This window comes from Leptodactylus fuscus, chromosome 9, assembly GCF_031893055.1.
Source record: "Leptodactylus fuscus isolate aLepFus1 chromosome 9, aLepFus1.hap2, whole genome shotgun sequence".
NCBI lineage: Eukaryota > Metazoa > Chordata > Amphibia > Anura > Leptodactylidae > Leptodactylus > Leptodactylus fuscus.
The window spans coordinates 61552647-61571155 of record NC_134273.1 but is presented as its reverse complement, the minus strand read 5'-3'; the positions used below and the strand labels follow the sequence as shown (position 1 = coordinate 61571155).

At 41.6% G+C, this 18509-nt stretch overlaps 1 protein-coding gene across 3 annotated transcripts in view; it reads left to right on the top strand.

The window, feature by feature from the left end:
* DENND1B (DENN domain containing 1B) overlaps positions 1-17690 on the top strand; it is a 153973-nt gene extending 136283 nt beyond the window's left edge. For 2 of the 3 annotated variants that reach the window (XM_075287410.1, XM_075287409.1), the window contains exons 19-22: positions 1866-1970; positions 5749-5831; positions 6474-6699; positions 9860-17690. In XM_075287410.1, the coding sequence (XP_075143511.1) occupies positions 1866-1970; positions 5749-5831; positions 6474-6699; positions 9860-10261 (816 nt within the window). In that variant the 3' untranslated portion in view covers positions 10262-17690. The remainder of the gene's footprint in view (positions 1-1865; positions 1971-5748; positions 5832-6473; positions 6700-9859) is intronic. The other variant, XM_075287411.1, reaches the window with a different exon arrangement.
* The last annotated feature ends 819 nt before the right edge of the window (positions 17691-18509 follow it).

Below are 18509 nucleotides of genomic sequence, written 5' to 3'. Positions count from 1 at the left end.
TACATAGGAACAATGTCCACTCTAATTAGGGACACTATCCACGCTAATTAGGGACACTACCCACACTATATAGGAGCACTGTCCACACTAATTAGGGACACTGTCCACACTAACTAGGGACACTACCCACACTATATAGGAGCACTGTCCACACTAATTAGGGACACTACCCACACTATATAGGAGCACTATCCACGCTAATTAGGGACACTACCCACACTATATAGGAGCACTATCCACGCTAATTAGGGACACTACCCACACTATATAGGAGCACTATCCACGCTAATTAGGGACACTACCCACACTATATAGGAGCACTATCCACACTAATTAGAGACACACTCTGTATTAATTAGGGACACACTAACTCAATAGGGACCCTGCACATGCTCAATTGGAATACTGTTCACACTACATAGAGCACTATCCACACTAATTAGGGACACTACCCACACTACATAGGAACAATGTCCACTCTAATTAGGGACACTATCCACGCTAATTAGGGACACTACCCACACTATATAGGAGCACTGTCCACACTAATTAGGGACACTGTCCACACTAACTAGGGACACTACCCACACTATATAGGAGCACTGTCCACACTAATTAGGGACACTACCCACACTATATAGGAGCACTATCCACGCTAACTAGGGACATTACCCACACTATATAGGAGCACTATCCACACTAATTAGGGACACTATCCACGCTAATTAGGGACACTACCCACACTATATAGGAGCACTATCCACACTAATTAGGGACACTATCCACGCTAATTAGGGACATTACCCACACTATATAGGAGCACTATCCACGCTAATTAGGGACACTACCCACACTATATAGGAGCACTATCCACGCTAATTAGGGACACTACCCACACTATATAGGAGCACTATCCACACTAATTAGGGACACTATCCACGCTAATTAGGGACACTACCCACACTAATTAGGGACACTATCCCCTATAATTAGGGTGGTGACTTACTATGTACTGAACATCATTATAACTGCCACAAATGCCGTCACTAATAAGTTCACATTAGTTAAAATTCACTGCGTGACGGCCCTTTAACAATATTAAATTTGCTGTATGTGAATGGCTATTTATATGACCAATTTTTTTGACACCCCACTTTAACAGACCATCGAAAAATAAGTCATGTTCTGTTTTTGTCCATTTTTACAGATCCTGAGGGATCTACAGAAATGGGCACCCAATGTACACTTTTTACGTACATTTGCTACCATGGTCGTGTGAATCTAGACTAATTTAAGCCTACCTCTCGTTATTGACGTTGTCACTTATAACAGAAGTGAGTGCAGGTATAACTGCAGCCAGGTACATAATGTCACCCCTCCCACACTAGATAGGGACACTATACAGAGGAATCATCTGTTTCCCTGTGGGCCGGTCAAAGTCTGTCCACGGTGCCTTCCTATCTTTGACTTTGTGTGAAGAGTTATGGTTTATTATGTACAGGTATAGTATACTGAGCCTGTAGATCAATCATATATTTACTTAATATATTCATTCTGGTTAATGTTCATTGTCCCTTGAAAGGACTCAATAAAAAGCCACTGTGATTACAGCTATTACAGGCATAACCTGCAGGAGGCTCTTACAGATACCAGTCTGATAACTGGCTTTCATTTCCAGCATAAACCACACAATAGAAAGTTGGAATCTGTTGGGCTCCGATGTCCATCGTGGCCATTTTTCTTTTTGCATTTTAGCCCTGTTAAAGTATCTTTTTCCAGACAAATAACATGAAAACATGTCTGCTGCCTGTCACTAACTGCATGTGTTTTGCATGTTCTGTCCGTGTTTGGTGGCTGTATTACAGGAAATTGAGGAGGAAAATTGTGTGGCTAGTTTGGAGTCCATGAACTCTAATACCTTCCCTTTAAACAACACAAAACGAGTCTCTGAGAGGCGGAAGATCTCAAAGGTGAGTATTGTGATATAGCAGACGTGCCTGACAGTCACTGAATAAGGAGGCCACAAGCCCACCGTATCCAAAACCCTGACGCTCAAAAGTGCCTATATATGTATATCTTATTTGTATAGAAATGAATGGACATGGCTATAATAAGGAATTTCTGCAATAATGTTAGTAAAAATATATTTACTGTAATATATTGCTATATGTTTACTGGACACTGTTATACTTTTCCTTATTTTTTTCTTATTCCAGCTCCCCCTAGTGGTGGCTGTGTTGGTTCAGAGAGTCGAATTTTTTTTCATCTAGCTCTGACTTTACTGGTTTCCCACACCTAAAAATAAATACTATTCAATGAATTAGCATGCAGTGATGGACCTAAAATAGACATGGTGGAGTTGGACACTTGCCATCTTTTAATAGCATCCATATAAGGATCCTGGTCCAAGTTATCTAAGCCCGTGTCATAGCATATTTACAGCATGGGCTTTAGCTGGGTGTCTCAGTGGATATGTAGGCAAGTGTTGGGTCCTCCGCTGGTCCTGCGGCTGTGGGGCACCCGGGAGACAAGGCAGTAGTAGTTATCATATTTGTCACCGCTCAGTGCTGCCTATATTGGCCCTGGTGGTCATGTGATTGATCACATGATAACTTGTATACCACAACAAACTAACTAGTCCCATGTCTGACCTAAATAGGGACAACTGTCACTTTAACAGTGCAGATGCCTCCTGTACATGTGGCTGCCCAGGAACACCATTTGCAATGTAAAAAAAAAAAAAATCCTAATACTAAAGTTCCCCAGTGTTTTTTTTTTTTAATAGATTGATTAGATCAATACACAAAAACTACCCCCCCCCCCCAAACAAAAACTGTTTGCCCCCACCAATTGCTCATTGCCAATACCTACTAAGGTAGACAAGTAATACAGTACAACAAAATATATTGTACATAATGGCAAACACTAATAACACGTCTATTTTGGTGTGTAACTGTATTTTTAAGGGTAAAAAGCAAACTTTAACAATAAAAATTCTAAAATAAAGCAAATGTTATGTATAAAATAAGTGAAGCAGCCTGTATTGTTCACAAATCATATGACCTGGCTGCGTGACAAATATAAAAGGTTATAGCCAAAATGGCCATAGTGTTTGGTCTTGAAGAGCCAAAATATCCTTTGGCCTGGACCAGTTAAGCTTGCCAGCCATTCATGTAGTACTAGTTTAGTCGCTGCCTATTCTGTTCTGGCTGACAGATTCTAGCAACCTGAGACAATGCCCCCCCCTCAACTTCTATTATTGCCCCTGGTGAGCCTATATGATCAGTGGTTGAGCACATGGCCGCCAATACATCTATACAAATCTGTGCAGAGAATTGGGGCAAGTCGGGGCCCCCCAATAAAACATTTGTGGCTTATCCTACATCTGTGGGGGTCATTCACTTCACTGATCAGTTTTATGGAAAAACAGATGGAAACAAATGACCACCCGCCTACATCGAGTCAATGTTAAATATAACCAGATCAGTTTGTTTTTTGTGGGATGCAAAAGTGTGGCCTGTCCTACTCCTATCCTACAGAAGTGGATCCATTTTTATTTGACTTTATTCAGATCACTTTCTTTGTTACATCTGTTTAGAACATCCTTTTAATGATTGCAAAAAACATACGCAAACGGACGCAAAGTGATCATCGTCCATTACATCAATTGAAAATAAAAGAACAAAAAAAACTTTTTTTTTTTTTTTTTTTTTAAGTACACAAACTCGTAGTTATACCTTACTCTTGTGAATGTCCAAAAAAATGTTTTTTTAAACATTGGTGTCTATGTAAACGTACGACCATCAGTTTGCATCCATTTCTGCCCATTTTTTGCATCCATTAAATCACTGTAAAAAACGTGGTCTGAACAGAGCCTCACATTGACTCTGTAAACAGATCTCCATCGGTTTTGGTTTTCATCAGTTTTTTGTGTCCGTAAAACAGATCATTTATACTGATGATCAAAATGTGCTGTGAATAACCCCTTAGACTGAATGGTAATGGATACAAACAGCAAGTGCTCTCTCTGCATCCTTCATACGATCAGCTCTTCTGTTTGTTGTTCTGATTCCATGTTGGATCAGTATAGTGGGCAGGTACACAGCAATGTGAATAGAGATGAGCGAACACTGTTCGGATCAGCTGATCCGAACAGCACGCTCCCATAGAAATGAATGGAAGCACCTGTGACGCTGACTTTGCCGGCGGCCGGCCGGTGTCACAGGTGCTTACATTCATTTCTATGGGAGCGTGCTGTTCGGATCAGCTGATCCGAACAGTGTTCGCTCATCTCTAAATGTGAACTCAGACTCCATGTTTGAAAGAGAAACCAAATAACATGTTTCTGTCTGTTTTTTGGGGGTTTTTTTTGTAGGACAGAAAAGTAGTGTATATACTAAACAGAAACTGCTCCATTTTTATTTAACATTGATTCCATTCCCATCCTACCCGTAAAACTGATCGGTTAAACAGTTGATCAAAACATGATGTGAACGGCCCCTTAGATGTCTGAGATAACCCATAAGATGCCGGTCCTGAACAATTACAAATGATAAATCCTTCCCAAGACCTACAGGAGTTATATGTGGTAGTCACTAATAGTGCAGTGTCCCCCTCTAGAACAGATTTTACATCCCCCTTGTTTTCTGTGACATTGCCGGACATGTATTTTAGATGTGCTTCAACAAACCTGGAGCCACAGAAAGACACAGTAGATGGTTCATTAGGCCTCGGATAGCAGCAGCGGTGGCGCGCCAGCAGGCAGAATCACATTTGTTACTTATCTCTTGCAGAATGGCCATTCCCACCAATACGGGCACAGCGCTGGGTTGAAGTTGTTTTCTGTCACACTGACACTGCTCCCATAATCTAGTCTCGGCTCCTCCGCGCTTCCCTAATTAGCAATGGTGACTTCCTCGTTAGCCTGGCAGCGCTGGTGAAAATGTCAACATTCTGCTCAAAAAAATCCCCAATTACATCTGAAAAAACCACTATCAATTCTGTTTCCCTGCAACAGCCACAGGGGAACATGCATTATGGAAAGTAACCCCCTCAGTGCTGCATTGCACCACACTGCCCGCAAACTAAGTCAAATCACATCATTTATTAAACTTTATTAAACTTGGCTCCCCTAAATACGCGCTCATGCCATGTGCTGGGCTGGAGATACCGTGTACTGTGATATTAACACTTCTGCATAGCGAATAAATAAAGTATAGATACGATTAGTCGGGGGCTGAAGGGGTTAACCAATGACAATCTATGATTAAATTCTTCTCTGCAAATGATTTCTAAATCCCCCATTCTACAGGATTCTTAATCCGCCCACCGTGATTAAGGTGAAAGACGCCGCTTTTCACTTAATGAACGGTTTTCGTGGATGTTATCGCTGCGCTCATAGAGTTAATCCTGGATTTAGAGCAATGCGATAGCGTATTACAATCATGCCATGTTAGAGATGCAGCTTATGCGCAGTGGCTGTAGTGGAGCGTGCACAAGACCAGAGCTGAGGATTTCTAAAGGAGATGATTTACTGCCCTCTTGTGGTCAAAAGATATAAGACACGTTAGGTTTCATTTATTTTTGCACATAACTCTTGGCTAGCCATCTCCCCTAAGAGCTGTGATTTTTAACCCTATCTAATGATTTTCTGTCCACTTTGATTATGGTAATCTCACTATAGTCACTTGCAGCAAGTGAACTTTATATGCAATTCTCTCTTCTTTTTTTTTTTCTTTATTCTTCCAGACTCGCATGAATCGGCAGCTGCTCAGCACAGGGAACCATAACTCTGGGTTGGAAGATTCTGACACCGGTGATAGTGCCAGCAAGTAAGTAGCACTGTATAATCCCAAGGAAAGTAGAACTGGAGATCTTGAACACAGAAGGAGCATCTTCCAATCTCCTCCAAAGCTTTCCAGAGATATTTAGTGAAGGGCACATCAGTACCTATGAAATTTTATCCTTAGACAGCTGAAAAGTTTTTCTTTCATTTTGATAACCAACCCATCAAAGACAATAGGAAAACCTTAAGAATACATGTTTGGCACTGCATAGCAGGATTAGATGGCAATATAACATCACTATATGACGTATAGGTAGGATTCTATAGATTCTATTTCTATTCATTGTTGCCATCCATGTTGTTCACGAATAATGGTTATCATAATTAATGGAAAAAAATCATATTTATCCACACTCCATTTATATCTATGGGACTGATAGAAGGTTGTACTTGGCGATCTCATCAATCACATAGAAATGACGTGCTTATCACCCACTCCTTTTACATGAGGCACTTGGGGATCCCTGTTCTTGTGATCGCTGAGGGTCCCAATAGTAGAAGCGCCAGCGACAAGACATTGATTCTCCTATTGTGTGAGTAGATGACTGCTGTAGACGTGTATATTAAAGACATATGTATAATTATCATCACATTTAGCACAGTGCATGCCTCCATCTCCCCTGCACAGGTTGTCATCAGAAGACAGTGAGGAGGCGTCTGCATATCTGTATGACAGCGATGCTTCATACGATGATGTGAGTTTGTCCTCCCGCCCAGGAGGAGAGATGGATCTTCTTGGAGAGATCTTAGACTCCCTGAGTACCCACAGCTCTGATCCTGGTGGAGGCCGCCTCACAGCTGCTAAGAGTCTGGACTTCTTTCGGTCTGTAGAAGATTTGGACTATAAGGTTACGGTATGTTTCTTGAAGTATTTCTCTACGCTGTCTGTAGTCTCCATTTTCAGATTTTAATACAGCAATTTGACATTTTAAAGTCATTTGTCTTTTCCTATACAAATAATTGGTCTGAGATGGTCAGAAGATTTATCCAGCCTTAAGCCGGCTTCAGTAGCTGTCAGCCAAATACTCCTTCAATTCCCACGTGCACACTCGGAGTAACCATGCATGCGTGTGTTCTCTGTGGGGAGTGAGAAGTAATCTGCTGCTGGGCACCTCTGACAGTGGCTTAGCTCCCACTAGAGCCAAGAATTGGGCACGATATGATCCAAGATACCTAATCCTTTCCCCTGACACCATCCCCCTTCATATAGATTAGATAATCAGCCAGTCCTGATAAAATTGGGGAATTTAGGGACAACACGGTGGCTCAGTGGTTAGCACTACAGCCTTGCAGTGCTGGGTCCTGGGTTCGAATCCCACCAGGAACAACATCTGCAAGGAGTTTGTATGTTCTCCCCGTGTTTGCATGGATTTCCTCCCTTTCTACAAAGACATACTGATAGGAAAAAAACAAATGTACATTGTGATCCCTATATGGGGCTCACAATCTACATTTAAAAAAAAAAAAAAAAAATTGGGGGATTTATCAAAAAGTACACCAATGTGTAAGGTTAAACTTACCTCTGATATATCTTTTTTTCCACTGTCTTTGCTGTCATAGAAGTAAACTCTTGACTTTTTGTGTGTTTGTAGTAGGTGTATTCTTACATAAGACAACCAGCCAGTAAAGCTGCAGTGTAAAGTATGGCAGCAGTCAGAGCCACTAATAAGTCATCCTTGGGGTAGGACCACATGGCACATACTAGCAGCACAGAAAACACCCCTTTTTTTGAATTTTCTGGGCAGTGGCTAAATTTGGGAAAAGCCACTCCTGCTTTACTGTAGCAGAGTCAGTGGCGGACACTTCCCATGTGGAGTCTGCAGTGCCTTGGCTAAAATGAAACACTATAGAAAATATACCGCTGCTAAAAACATTATCCAAAGGTAGGACTGCCGCCATACTGTGTGTAGGACATATAGCCATTATACAGACACACAATGGATGCTTTCCATTCTTTCTGACTCTCATTGTTGCATTGATATTTCTTTCCTGCATTCTCTTTGTTGGACTTTTGTATTAGCAAGCCAAATCAGAATCAATGAGTGTGGAAGGAAAAATCTATATCAAAGGTAGGCAACTCTAGATGTCCATTCCCATGGCTCCCTTTTCCCAGCTTCCTTGCAAGTCTTCAGCATATAAGTTATTTTTTTTTAGACATTTATACCTATTATATAGATTGTATCAGTGGTCTGGCCTTGCTTGGTCACCTTTACATACACCATGGTCATTATGCGTCCTTCTTCATAAGATGTCAAGTGACTATGTATGTGATGATGTGACCCAGACATTCATTTGTGAATCACGTTGGGGTTACATTTTGCCAGCTATTTATTCCCTCAGGTGCTAAACTTATTTTTCTGTATTGGTGTAAATGACCCTGTCATAGCTGTATGAAATCAATGTATAGCCTATATTAAAAATTCATATAACAGCATTTCATGGCGTAGATCTTGGAGTATGAATTAGATGCAGACTTCAGCTATTTTTTTTCTTACAGTGCCCGCTGTACAGTTTCGTGAACTACAATCCCTGTAATATAAATACGCGGCCAGCCCTGCCTGTCTCTTACTGATTCTCTAGGGCATTGGTCCTCAACCAGTTCTCTGAAGACATACATGGCCCGCGGGACTCCTGTCTGTGGCTCACCATGTATTGGCAGCTCTAGAAATGATTGTGCATAGCGGTACCTGGAGTGTCATTACATTACCAGGACCAGATCTAGATCACTGACAGTTATCATTAGGTAGATGTAGATTAGGTAGATTAGGTCAATAGGCTATACATGTCTTCACTATTACTATCCAATCTAGGGTGGCTCTACACCATCTGTCAGGACAGCCCTCCTCACCCTCCACCCACAAGTCTGTTTTGCAGAGACTGTGAGCACCATATTCCAATAAACAGGATATTGCGCCCTGTGACAATGCCTTTGTCCCATATGCTGATTTGTTTTAGAACATGCCCCCCAATCTGAATACCAGGCTCACTCATGTGTGAAGGTGTACCAGGCCGTTCTGGAGTCCTAGGTAGAATTGAACTATAAAGTTACCAATTCTGGCTTTAAAATAAACAATCAAATATGATATTATACAATTATTAATATTGTATAATTAATAAGAGACATAGTTTACTTTCCTCAATCACTAGCTTTTTTCTGAATTAGAGGAGCTTCTTTGCTTCTGTCCGATCACGGTGGACAGGAACCCAATCGGCTCACGGTTAAGAAATCATGACTAGGTTCCTGACAAGTCCCAGACCATAGAAAGTTCCTGCATTCATGGCTGTACCCATTGGTAACCAATCAAAGAAAAACACTGTCACCATTTTTAATTATTTATATTTGCAGAAACGTTCAATTATATACAGATTTACATATGGTTATATTTGTGGGAAATCCCTTTAAAGATGTTAAAGGTTAATATAGGCTAAACATGACCTGATGCTGTATATGGTGTCCTGATGACAACTCCAAAAACATAAGACTAAAGCATGAAAATAAATGATGATATTATAGCATACAGCCATATTGTCAAGGATTGTTCGAGATATTTCATCTGAACGAACTGCACAGGGAGGATTCCTGACCGTCATCCATAGCAGTCAGTGGAGCGAAAGGAAGTAAAATGCTTTATGGGGTGGAGAGGGGTCCTATGGGCCATCACAGCTACTCATGCCATACCTGTTTCCTGACCACCTATATATTTCTATATAATACACGGTTTTCCATGTGTTCATGTCATATCATATGTCTGCTTTCAGTACTTTGTGAGTGACTGGAACCTACATCGCTTAGGGTATGTTGACTTTCTATCATAGAAGGAAACTCAGCAGTTGGATTTGCAAAATTTGCTACTCCTAAATTTAAGGACTCGGACTGTATCATTGCCCATATATATATATATATATATATATATATATATATATATATATATATATATACATATATATATATATATACACACACACACACACACACTATTCTTTGTATTAACTGTGGATTTCTATCTTCTACAGAAAAAAACAAATACGCCCAGTGAGGACAACCTGACTTCTCTATGCATGGATTCTGCACCCAAGTGGAACGTTGGCCAGGATGACAGTATCCTTTACAGAACGCACTTCTCTACCATGGTCAACCAGAAAAGCAGAGAGGAGCCATCTTGTAAAGACTTTGACAGACGCAGGTCCGAATTTCCCACAATTGTTCTCACTGAGGCAGCTGCACCTGAAACAAGTGGACGACCCACCTCTCTTTTCTGCAGACCAGAGGGGGGAGCCGTCTATAGTATCAGGATATCCTCTGATGAGCTTCCACAGAAGAGTTTAGGTACTCAAGTGCCATGGGAAAAGGAAGAGACTGAGTCAAATAATGATCAAAGTCCAAGTAGTCCTCTTGAGCAATTTTCACGCCTGTGAGTTGGCTTGCATCCAGCACCAGTCATAGACATTCTGCAAGCTGGCCGAGGGGCACATTGGAAATGTCCCTGTTATAACTACTGTGTCACAAAGTGTCCTAGATGCATCATTTCAATCCACCAGGAGGAATCCATTGTAATTTCTGTAACAAATCATCAACTCACAAACTTTTATCTTGGTTTTAAGTATATCATATTGGGTATGCACTATGGCGTGGGTACTCCTGGTTACATAGTATTATTACAAGTGTGTGCTCTGGTGCAAAATAACATTCTGGAGATTTATTCTACTTGGTAATGAAAGAGTTGGTATTAACATGTAAAGGGGCTTCTCACCATCAACTATTATGATGTGTCAATTACTTGTGTCATAGGATTATTAGAAACCTACAAGCGCCCTTTGATCTGTGACTTCTGACCTTACTAAGTTCTTGTATTCCCCATTAAATAACAATTCTGGAACATCATTTCCTACCAGAAACTTATCAATAAATTGACAACTGTCTGTTCCCAAGGTTCTTGTCATAGGGGCGAGTCCTTATACAGTTCACACGGCCACAGAGGGGGTGGATTATGGTGCGTAATCCACGTCATAATCCGCCCCCTCCCAATGGTGGTCTATGGAGACTGCTAGCGTTCTTTTTCCGCTAGCGGCAGCAACTTCCGGAGTCGGCCCATTCATTTGAGCCGACTCCGGAGGGGGAAACTGCGACAGTCGTGGCAGGCAGGTTTTGACTCGAGAGTGTCAAAATCCACCCCACCGCCCCTGTGTGAACTAGCCCTTATACTGTAATAAACCTGACTGGTAACATCTGGTTTATTCATACACTTCTTGGAGGAATAACAGATGAATGGGAAAACACAGATCAGATATGATATATTATGGGGGATACAATGATTTACTAAACAGACACGTCGAGCGCGCTCCGTGAAGGCTGGGATCCTTTCATTTTCATGATCACCAGATCTCCTGAACTGCACAAATGTGACTCCTATGTTGGAATAGTGTACGATAAGAACCGATGGTGGAAATACCTCTGCAATGCCAATAATATTGAAATATAATAATATCATATTGTGGTCCAGTAGGTTAAAGGTACTGTCCTTTGATTCTATCGCTCTTCTATTATTTTGATGCCGTCTTGTTTACATGTTCTAGTCGTAGATTCTCATGGGGTAGATTTGTGCAGTGACATGATAGCCAGACTCGCCTACCGAATATTTGCAATTGTTATTAGCTGTATACAATTGTATTATACGCAGTGGGCTTCATTTATTAAATAAGATACATTTTTTCTGGCTTTATTTAGCCTTTGTATTATTAAATACATCCTTCCTCCTTTCCTACAATGCCCCCATCTGCCAGTAAACATTGCATTGCATTCCCTATTTATATACCGCACTCTCTTCTTACAGATACCACCCCCCTATTTACAGGTCAAAAAATCTGAACTGAACAAAATAGTGCAGTATGTCCTGTCCATACTGGACTTCCCATGCTGCAACCCTCTATATTCTACACAGGCTGCTCCTCTCCTGCCCTTTGTGCCCCATAGTGTATAATGCCCCCTTTGTGCCCCATAGTCTATAATGCCCCCTTTTATGCCCCATAGTCTATAATGCTCCCTTTGTGCCCCATAGTGTATAATGCCCCCTTTGTGCCCCATAGTCTATAATGCCCCTTTGTGCCCCATAGTGTATAATGCCCCCTTTGTGCCCCATAGTGTATAATGCCCCCTTTGTGCCCCCCAGAGTGACAGTGGTTAAGCAGCAATACTATACTAGTATAATATGATCCCCCACAAGCTAGCCTCTTATTCGGATCCATCCTTACACCACATATTACGTCCTGATGCATATGGCAGGGCTGTAAAGGGGAAAGCCACTCTTACAATGTTTGGGCAGTGTGCCCATTATGTAGAAAGTAATGGAGGAGGGGCAGCATGTATAGACTTTAATGGTCACTGTAGGGAAAGATAGAGGTCATTTTGCTAAATAGAGGTCAGTTTTGATAAATGAGGCCCATGTGTATACCCTGACTACAAAAATGTCCATTAATGTAAGGCTATATCTAGAGCCCCGGTAAGTAGCAGGGCTTTATACCATGTTGTAGGAGCAGCTGATAAACAGAAATGTGTTCATTTTATGCATCTCTCCTCTTTTTAGGTTTTGTTTTTTTGTTTTTTTTTGCTACTTGTCTATACTAATCATTCAGCTACCCCAGTGATGGAGGAGGGGGTGATGGGTAATGATACATGGTGCCTAGAGCAGTGCCATATGAAAAGCCCTACTATAGGTGCCCAGCCTGTATGATCCCTGTACGCCTGCACATTGCCAGCAGTGCCGTTGCTAGGCTGTTGTCAGACTGCAGCCGTATCCTCTGTAAGCAGACGGCACTCACAGGGGGTATCTGCTATGCTGGGCCGGGGATGTGCAGGGTCTTTTACAGATTACTCTCTGCCAGTCTGATCGCAAACACAAGTCTCATCGTCCTGCCACGTCCGCCAAATTCTAGATTTTCTAGTGATAACTCCTTTATATGTAAAGGATGCTTTAACCTCTGTAAATACAGCGATATTCCTTTAATCTAACTAGAGGTTGGACCAAAGTTACAAACTATCCCGTACTAGGTGATAACTGTCTGACCCCCAAGACCCTCACCACTCACAGGAACAGAGGTCCTATGTGCTGCAGATGAATTGTGCTTCCTCATTTATCTCTATGGGGCTGCTGGAGATACCCGAGCTCTGGACCTGACACTCCTCGGCAGACTCGTACAGACGGATAGAGACGCAGAGCTTGCTTCAGTCATTTGGGGCACACAGGACCTCTGTTCTTGTGAGTGGTGGGTCCTAGTGGTTAAACCTCTACCTATCCCGGTTTTTATCTTTACAATTGAAGTTGCATTTAACATATACATAGTTGGCAAAGTGACTGCTTTTGCACCCCATAAAGTCCATTGCAAATATATATATAATGGGCCTAAGATTTATGCTGTTATATGATAATCCAAAACCTGTCATGTTCCAGCGATGTCAGATTATTGGAGCTGGACTGTTTTCAGTGCCTTTTATATATATTCTTTCATGTCAATCTGTTCTGTTTGTTGAAGCACATTTACCAAAAATGTGGAGCATAGAACTAATGTAGTTGCAATAGGAGAAAAGGGAAATTGGAGATGAGCGAGTACTGTTCGGATCAGCCGATCCGAACAGCACGCACCATAGAAATGAATGGATGCACCTGGTACTTCCGCTTTGACGTCGGACGGCCGCTTAACCCCCCAGCGTGCCGGCTACATCCATTCATTTCTATGCGAGCGTGCCGTTCGGATCGGCTGATCCAAACAGTACTCGCTCATCTCTAGAAAAGATCATTTACTTGAGCGTCCTCTCCACTTCCTATGACTATTCATGAATGACCCTAGTTAGCCCAAGATATATCTGTAGTACTGGACCACAGGTAACCTTATCTCTGTAGAGTAAAGGAATAATGTATAGCATAGCCACATTAAAGGGAATGTGTCACCAGGACCGAGCATATCAACCGATAGATAAGTTTAGGGTCACCTGAATCCAACAGTGTTTTCCCCTTGTGAATCCAATATCAGGACCCCACACAGGTCATCTGTTCCGGCAGCTGCTGGGTGTCGTATGCAGCTAGTGGTTATAGGTCATTCAGGTAATACGACTGTCACATCAGCCCCCTCCACTGCGTAGCTGTGGTTCCAGTGACCTGCAGTGTCACTCCTATTACTTGAATAGGAGCGGTGTTGATAGCGCCACCTGTCCACTAGCAGATTCGGGCACTCGGACGCTGTTCGAACAGATAATAATAATAATAATACATTTTATTTATAGGGTGCCAATATATTCCACAGCACTGTACAAATTTGTAGGGATCAAGTTCAGACAAAAAGATCCATTACAAAGAAATAGTCACTTCACACAATGGGATTGAGGGCCTGCCCGCAAGAGCTTACAATCTATGCAAGTGGAGTCCAGATATCAAGTGTGAAAATTCGATTTGGGGTGGGACAACCCCTTTAACAAATAGAACCGATTAGGACAAACAAGGCAAAGTTCTGGGATCATACACAGATAGATGGATCGTGCTAGCAGACACTGAACCAGCAATAGTAGCTCATAACCCTAGTGAATGAGCAGTGACTATGATACAGGCCGTACACTATAAGTACTGCAGCACTGGCACGTTATATAGCATTTGATGTTGGTGCCATGTAGATGAGGGTGAGTGCCCGCTGTATAGTCACAAGCTGGTATATAGCACTGTAGTATGGAATATCATATATGCATTTGTTAGGACATCAATCTGTTTTATGTCGGAATGGTTGCTAGATTGGGGATTGATTATTGTTTTTTACCTTGTAGCTGATGTGTTGGGAATAATAATAGGTCTAATATCAGAAGATACTTCATAACTATTGCTCTGAAAGGGAATTCTGCAATCCACAAGTAGCATTCATGTGTATCACAATCTCTAGCGACGTTACAACGCTAGTGTCTGTGTAATCTCCTCCTGGCCATGACTGATATGGAATCGTGAGTATATTTTATTGGGAAGATGTAAATATTTTTATAGGACGACCTATATCTAGTTCTTTGTAGCCTTTATTTTCTTACCCTTGCAATGCCATTGCACTGTGACTTATGTATTTGCACGATATATATGAGAGCCAAATTCCTGGCGGGAAAATCTTACTGGAAATAATACATTACTAGGTCGCTGATTGATTTCAATCTTTAATATGGATTTTGTTAATTAACTTGAATTTTTGTTGTTGTTAGAAAGGGAGCGTTGTAATTCACATAATGGCGGTTCGTGCACACTCACCGGTACGCCTGGTAAACACTGGGGATTCTCCTAACTTATTCTATATATTAAGAAGTGATATAATACAGAAGCACTATGTCGGTTTTTGCATGGAGATGGACACTGATAGTTATAAGTAGATGTTGCAGCGTAGACTTGGCATCCATTTCCATAGAATAACACCAAATATGCTCTTAAGGGTGAACTCTAAAGCTAATATTTGTGAGCGCAGTCAGTCTCCATGGCAAGCATAAGGTGCACGATGAAGTATTTGACTATATCTGTAGAGAAATTTAATATGGTACTTATTTATTTTACTTCTTCAAGACTAAACTTGAGTTCACATTGAGTGTCTTACACTATGGATGAAAACCTGTGGAACAGCTACTGGAAAACTGCAGAAAATGTTTCTATGAGACACGACCATGTTGTAGCAAACTTTACCTACGAGGTTCTGCACAAAAAAAGGCTCCATAGGAATAACCAATGGCTGTCTGCAGTTTTGACCCCTATATGGAGAGCAGTGCAAACATACTTAAGGGTGATGGCCATGCAGGTTGCATAACTGAGAAAAACACCTTCTGATGTGTCTGGCTCCATGTTTTTGTAGTGCATAGGAGCTGACCCTTCATGCGTAGTCCCCATCCCTCACCCCTGGACATTGGAGCCATCTGAGGACAGGCCAGGGAAACATTTAGTCCAGAGACCTCTGGGCGATGCACTTAAAGAGGACGCCTCCTGGGAACTTACAGGGGTATTAAAATATGGATGTCGGGGTTCCGCGTGAACACATTCCATCGTGTCTTTCTGCTCCAGATTAGGCCCAATTGAATGGGCCTAGTCCGGAGGGTGCTGTCGCGGCTGAATCAGCCATGGAATATGCCTGAAGAAGGGGCAGCTTGCTTCTTTTTTCCGTGAGTGAGAACAAACCGCTAGCGGAAAAAAGAATGCTAGTGGTCAACTAGACCTTTATTGTGAGCGGGCTGATTCCGCATCAAAATCTTCCCTCTCTTGCCCCATGTGAACGAGTCCTAATTATGCAACTGGCATAACCATAACCTCAAGAATATTTACAGCACTCTCTCAAACTGTTACAGGCTCACTGCAAGCTGTTGACGGGCTCACTGTAACAAAAAAGACAAGGTATTAGGGTGCAAGCTTTACCCCAATCTTTTACATGGTCAGTAGTATTTTTATACCTTTTTGAAGGTATTGAGATTTTTTTTTAAGTCTTGTGATCATGTCTATGCGGTCAGGGGGTGACAGTCATGTCTATGCAGTCAGGGGGTGACAGTAATATGGTCTGCCCTGTTGTAGATGTTCCTGCACACTTGACAAATGTAACACTGTAATATTCAATATCAGTCATCTCTTCTAACCATAAAACAGACCTAAGTTGTGTAGGGCCTCCGTTTTACAGATATGAGCTAGGTCTTCATTTGTGTAAGGGCGGTTTCCATACTATTAAAGTATACCTGTCACGTGGAAAATGAGACAATCTGCAGACAGTATGTGGTGGGGCAGGAGGAACTGAGCACATTGATATAGAATTTTCTTGGGGAAAAAAAAAATGGTATATCTTGTCTTGTAATATATTTATAGAAACCTCTTCTTGCCCTGGAGTGGACGGTCATACTCGGCGATCGCAACTCTTTATATATGCACGCCCATGTGGGCGGAGCTGTCAATCACTGAGTAGGACCGCCCACAGGACTCTTAAGCCCAGATCACAGGGTTTTGCAAGGTCTCTTCTTTATGTGGCTGCGGTCCATTAATATTACACAAGAACTAGTTTTTCTGCAGATAAAGAATATAATAAATTACATAATATTCTAATTCAAAAATAAAATAATATTTTTGATGGATGAGCTTATTGTATTACATTGTCCTAGATTCAGCAACATGGAGAGAAAACGTCTCTGTTATTCTGTAAATGGATCTTTCTGATCATCTGAATATCTCGCCATGAAATAACAATCTATGTTCCCATTACTCTCCTTTATCTAAGTGCTCTGCTTCCTCCGAGTGCAGTATGTAGAAGCTCTTATATTAGGACAGCACATATTACCGCGTGAGCCTCCTATACCAATGTATGACATACAAATACTTGTGTCACCCCCTGATATTGGGATCTCAGAATTACCAAATTGCCATAAAATGTGACAACATTGTGTTATTTTTCTATTTTACAGCATTGTATAATCCAGAGCGGGAAGCAGACTTACCAATGCCAATGTATTATCACATATTTCTGTAAAGGTCACTGAGCAAAAAGGCTTTTGGGCACAACTGGAAAAGGATTGTAGCCTGTGTGAAGCAATTAGGCTTGGAGGACATTTGTAAGACAACCTAGTTCTAGGAAAAGGAATGGAATATGCAGCAACTGCTTAACGGTACTAATGTCATATTGTATACACTCTCTCCAAAGAGGTAAAGGGACGGAGGAAGTTTTTGTCCTTGAAAAAATGTCACTTTAACTGCACATAATCAGGAATGTTACTGGGTATAGGAACTGCACTGTCAGTGACATGTCATACTGTAAACCCTGGATGTGCCCACACTGTGTTATTTAAATAAAGCCTATCTCGTAGTCTCTAGCTGCTGTCATGTATTTCTGCACGTCCTATCATCTACCATCTATGGCTGGTTCGCAAGGTTGTCTAGATCAGTGGTTCTTAACCAGGGTTTGATCGAACCCTAGGCCCTATGCACGGTTCATTTTGGGTACCAGTAAAAAAACATATATACCTATGTCTTGAATTTGGAAATAAATCATATTTGATTTATCACTAAAGAAGGGTTCGGTGAATGTGCATATGAAACTGCTGGGTTCAGTACCGCAAACAAGGTTAAGAACCGCTGGTCTAGATGAAATTACTAGATGGTATTGTACAACAAATGGGATTTTAAAGGGGTGTTATGGTTTTATGTCAATAAAACTTAAAGGGGCTGTCCAGGCAAGGAAAATTATTGGTGAAAAAAAATTAAAAAGTTATATTTATTATGTCCCCCTCCTGTGCTGGGTCTCTGCTTCTTACCGCAGTGTGATGTCCTGGCACTCAGATGTATCTATGACTTCTGCGGCCGTGATCTGCAACGGTGAGTGATTGGCATCCATGTGTCAGGACAGCATCATGGCAGCAAGAAGTAAAGACTGGTATGGGGGCAACAGGGGAGGGTGGAGTTGCTCAGGACTGTATACTTTTGTGCACCTATCTGTAACCCTGTAATGACTATGTATAGAAATAGTTTTATACTTTTGTATCTTCTGTTTCAGTTCTTCACCATTCACGCTGAGATCCAGAGGTTGAAGACTCATGTAAACCTCAGTGTGTACAGTTTTATCCAGTCAAGGCAATGCTCTGTGAGCTTAACATATTGGCAGCAGCACATCCTCAGCAAATCTGCAAGCTACG